Source organism: Spermophilus citellus (genome assembly GCF_964194105.1).
Source record: "Spermophilus citellus genome assembly, chromosome: 4".
Taxonomy (NCBI): domain Eukaryota; kingdom Metazoa; phylum Chordata; class Mammalia; order Rodentia; family Sciuridae; genus Spermophilus; species Spermophilus citellus.
The window spans coordinates 4,461,340-4,466,749 of record NC_138185.1 but is presented as its reverse complement, the minus strand read 5'-3'; the positions used below and the strand labels follow the sequence as shown (position 1 = coordinate 4,466,749).

General features: G+C 37.8%; 1 protein-coding gene across 1 annotated transcript; it reads right to left on the bottom strand.

Moving 5' to 3' along the window:
* Nucleotides 1-2,002: 2,002 nt before the first annotated feature.
* SPINT4 (serine peptidase inhibitor, Kunitz type 4) lies at nucleotides 2,003-3,409 on the bottom strand (the record flags this gene model as incomplete). The annotated part of the gene is made up of 2 exons (XM_081291446.1): nucleotides 2,003-2,181; nucleotides 3,337-3,409. 2 exons carry the CDS (start codon nucleotides 3,407-3,409, stop codon nucleotides 2,003-2,005), a joined length of 252 nt encoding a protein of 83 aa, XP_081147572.1.
* Between the last annotated feature and the right edge of the window lie 2,001 nt (nucleotides 3,410-5,410).

Below are 5,410 nucleotides of genomic sequence, written 5' to 3'. Positions count from 1 at the left end.
ATCCATGTTGCTTTGTGGAGGTCCAGTTCATTTATTTTTTGGCCACATCATCTTTGAATGAATATGACGTAATCTGTTGTTCATTCTGTTGTTGGTAAACATTTCCCTTTTTGGCTGACTGGTTTTCCAATGGTTTATTTCTTCTGTTAAGCCTCTCAAAGTATCAGCTTTTACTTTTGCTCTATCTGCTGTCTTTTTTTTTTTTTTTAAATCTCATTATTGAGATTCCTCAGGATGTGTGTCTAGTTACAGGGTCTCAATGGCTTAAGACCTCTCTGGTGTCGGTCTGAGCTACCACTGATCCCTATGTGGTTTACAGGTGGGGGACTGGATGTTGTCTGTGAGGTGGGAGGGTAGGCAAGCAGAGGGCGATTACAGGTATCAGGAGAGGCGTTCTTACTTCAGTGAAGGTTTAGTTGGGGTGTCTGAAATGGTCAACCCGAGAATCCTGTAGTTGGGCATATCACAGCAAGCTGAGTCCGGTGACATTCTACTTAGGAGACCTGTGTTTCAGTGTTTGGGTCAGCATTCTTTTGGTAACTAAAACAGTTCCTGGCCTGGAGTTGAGTGTTCCTTTTTGAGAAAGTCTGCCAATAACCAAGTCAAATTTCAATAACTGAGGCCATAAAAATGTCCAAATAAATACTCATAAACATGGGCCAGGTCAGGGGGGCAGTTAAACCAAGTGGGGCTCATGGCCTGGGGGACATGAATCAGGGAAACCGACAAAGCAAATTTTGTTATGAGTGAAGGGATGTTCCATGTAAATGTGAGGGCTACTGCTGGGTTTGGTGTCAAAGTAAAAAAGGAGCACAGATTTGGTATTTTTGTCCTACTTATCGGCTCAATTTAAAAGGAGAGGTGATATAAATGAACACAGATTTGGCCAGCTACACTCCTGAAGCTCATGGATGAGGAATGACTCAAGAGTGTGGGGGAGCTAATGGTTGGGGCCAGTTGACATTTTCTGGGTAAGGAAGAGGGAGGGAAATTCCAAGAGGAGAAAGAGCTGACACAAAGGCTCTTGCATTTTAATAGTTATTCAGCTATTTCTTAGGAAAGACAAATGGAAATTTCACAAAGATTTCAAATTTAGTCTGAATTTTCTTATATCTTTAATTCAGATGGCTGGTCATAGAAACTCCATCTCACATCCTCTCATCAGCCCCTGAAAAAAATAAGTCTGTGTTATAGATTTTGAAAAGTTTCCTTGGATTAAGGCAGATCATTTTTTTTTTTTTTTGTCTTAAGGTAAGCCTAGAGGATCCATTGTCTTTCACTGTTCCTTCTGTTCATTGGTTAATCTCTCACTCCTTCATCCACTCAAAATTTAGTTATTGCCTATGATGTTCCAGGCATTGGAAAGATTCACTAGACATATAAAACGAGTCAAACAAAACTCATGCTTTTGAATTATTCCTAAGGCTACTCTCCAGGAAATCACCCACACTACTGCCCCATTATGTTCCATTGTCCTGAAAATAGGTTGGGAGCTCAGTTTTATAGAACAGCATGTTGCTATGAAGATTTTTAAAAGTCTGGGGTTGTAAGGATTTGATTTGTGTGATCTTAGCACATACGAGATGTCTAAGACTTGTTATGCCATTTCATGGGATCTCGAGCTGGTTGGTTACTACAACTGGGCTTGGTTTCCTCATCGGTCACATGAAAATAATAATATACATCTACTTTTAAAATAAAATACATAATATTATTTTAAGGTCATATCAACATACATTAGCTGCTCAGTGCCATGCCTGGCCCATGGTAATTATGTATTAGATGCTGTCTACTATTTTCTCTCTGGATGTTTGATTTCCTAACTGCAAAATGAGTAAATGATTCTGAGATCCAACCCAAATGTTAAACCTTTAAGTTAGAACAATCCTCCCTCTTCCCATCCCAAGGCAGGGTTAAACCCTGACCAATTTTTTTTTCTCTCCCAAGCTCTCAGACCCTCTATTTTTCATCCCCTGAAAGACCAAGGATAGTAAAGAATTACTTACTTTTTGAATTCTTCATCACAGGCCACCTGACAGTCTAGTTTAATCATGAAGTTGTTAAGGTTGCCATTGCAGCCACTGTAGTAAAAATATTCACACTTTTTGGAAGTTTGGTTGTAGAAATATCTAATAAAAATATCAAAGCAGTCTCCAGGATTCACATCCATCACACAGGGATCTGCGTGAGAAGTTCCCATTGAGTTAGGAGAAGATGAGTGGGATATACCAGGAAGTCTTGCCATTGTGGGCTCTTGAAAATTCTCACTTTAGCTTGGAAACATTCTCAGACTCAGGGACATTTCTCGTGGAATCAGGGTGGCTTAGCGATGCAACCTGCTTTTAACTCTAAATTATGGCTGTGGTCAATAACTTGGAAAAGTACTGAAGTATCAAAAAGGAGCTGGTACAAAGTGACGAGGTCCCCCACATTTCACATCTTTACAATTTATTGAAGTTTACCATCCTCCTTCTTCGCCATACCCTCATTTCCTATCCCTTTAACTGCCTACTTAAGACCTACAATTCAGAACATTCACTCCCCAGTTTCACAACACTTCTACACCTCAAGATTCAGATAACTGTTCCCAAAGCAGGATGCATGACCACGGGGCTGAGGCGCTCACCCTCATTCCCTGTAATCTCATTGCTTTTCACATCCACATTATAAACTCCTATAAACCAGGATCATGTGTTCAAGTGTTCTCTATAAGCTCAGAGCCTAGATATTGCAAATGCTGGAATCTTCTCAGTCTTTAAAACCCTTTCTCTTTATTCCAAAAATACTTTTCTTCTTTTTTCTTTTTTTTTTTTTAGTACTAGGGATAGAACCCAGGGGTGCTCTACCACTGAGCTACATCCCCAGCCTTTAAATTTTTTTATTTGGGACAGTATCTTGCTGAGCTGTTAAAGCTGGCCTCAAACTTGTGATCCTTCTGCCTCAGCCTCTCCAGTTGCTGGGATTACAGTCATGTTCTACCATGCCCAGTTCAATATATATTCTTGAAAGGTTGGCCCTCTTTGAAATTTATCACAAAACCCCTAATTCAAAATACTTCCTCTCTCTTTGACCTCCTACAAAACGCTGTCTATCTGGAAATGACTTACTTCTGTTTTCTTCTCCTCATGAAACATCTATGAGCCCCGTCAGTAGTGCCCTGAATCAAGAGACTAATAATCTATGGATATTGCCACAAAAGAGGACCCTACTGGCCCACCTAGATGGCACACTTTTTTGGCCACTTTCCTCATTTATAATTAGCTTTTGGATTTATTTTCTGCCTTAACGTCATACCTTTGTGTTCTTGGCATAATCTATCAAAAGTGTTAGCCATACCACCCAGTACAGGGGTAGTTAGAGCGCAGAAGATGAAGAGCCAGAGAAGAAATCCCAGCTTAGCAGGCTTCATGGTGCAGTAAGAGCAGGTCTTGGAGGATCTTGGTATCCACTAGGTTATGGTTTGGCCTTGATACTTAAAAGGGATGAGTCTACCCACCCCAAGGGCCAGGATTGGGCATTGCTAGGTGTTGAGTTGAACACTGAGTGCTTGAGTACCCAGCCATGAAGCTGAAGGTCCCAAACCGATCAGACCCCTGATAGTAAGTCCCATATTCATGTAGAAACCATAGAAACTTAAGGATCAGAGCTTCTGCAGAAGGTTCAACCAGAGAGTTGAACCATCAGAGCAAGACATTTTAAAAAGGATTCTTCCTTTCTACTCTTCAACCATCTACAGCAGAGAAAAAAATTAACACACCAGAATGTAGTAAGTGCTCAGTAATAGGGTTAGTTATGATTGCCAAAGTACTTCCTTCATGCCACAAACTATTTTAAGTAATTTATAAAGATTAATCATTTAAACATCACACAGACCCCATGAGGTAGGTACATTTATTTTCTTCATTGACAGAGAAGAAACCAAAGCAGTGGTTCACACACACACACACACACACACAACAACAACAACAACAACCTAACATCACCTGACATTGATTTTTTTTTGACAAAATATGAAATGAAGTGTTTTTTTTAAGATTTTCTAATGGTTCTAGACCCATTTATAAATGAACTCCTCTTTTATTTAATCATATAATAACTTTTACTATATGTATTATATGTATGAATCATGATATAAATACAATCATTCATATGTTTCATACGAATGACTCTTTCTGAGCTCCTTATTTTACTCCACTGAATAGTTCTGTCTCAAAGCCACACTTAATATCTTGTACTTTATATTACCTTAGGATTTTGCATTTTTATATAAATTTTAGAGTCAGCTTGATAAGTTATTCAGAAAACCGATCCTGGGCATTGATTTGAGTTGCATTGGATCTGGAGATCAATTTGAGAGGACTGGGGTCACAACAATATTGTCTTATGAATATAGTTTTCCATCTCTTTCGGTTTTTCCACGAATCTTTCAAGAAAGGTTTTTGATATTTCTCATGTAGATATTATAATATTATTTATATTTTTGATAATTTTGTAAATGGTATCTCAAACATTATATTTCTTTCTGTTTATTTTGGTATACAAAAATGAGATAGATGTTATATATTGATCTTATATCCAGCCACACTCCTATATTCTCTCATTATTCCTAAAACTTACATGTTATTTTATTTTTTTGCCTTTTATAAAGGCAATTATCTGTGACTAATGACAGTTTTGTGCATTCTCTTCTAATTATGAGTTCTAAACTTTAATTTTTTTCACTTATTGCTCTAGATACTGTCTTGAGTACATTGTGGAATAGAAGCAGTGAATGTTCATCTCTATCTTTTTTCAGATCTTAAGGGAATCTTTCTGATAGTTTCACCTTGAAGAATGATGTACACATTAGGGTTTTATCTTGTCAAGGATATTTCCTTCTATTCCCCATGTGCTAAAAAATGTTCAAATATCACGGATGGATCTTTGTTGTTTTTGTGGTACTAGTAATTAAACCTAGGGGTGCTGTACCACAGAGCTTCACCCCAGACCTTTTTAGTTTTTATTTTGAAACAGAATTTCATTAAGTAGTCCAAGTTGCTCTCAAATTTGTGATCACCCTGCTTTAGTCTCCCTAGTAGGAGACTAAAGTGGCCTGTGCCACTGCAGTTGGCTGTAAATGGACCTTGAAGTTTGTAAACTAGTTTTTGTATTTTTTGGATAACCATACATTTTCTTTGGTATTTGGTGAATTATGCTATAGTTTCTTGAGATGTATAATCTTTTTATACACTACTGATTTTTTCTAGTAAACTGTTAAGATTTGTCTATCTGTGCTTGTAAGTAGGGTTGGTAAGTAAATTTCATTTCTCATACTGTCCTGTCTTCATTTGGTTTGAGTGTAAAGATTATATTGGCCTCAAAGACTGAATTGCAAAACAGTTACCTCTAGCATCTGGAAGATCTTACTTGA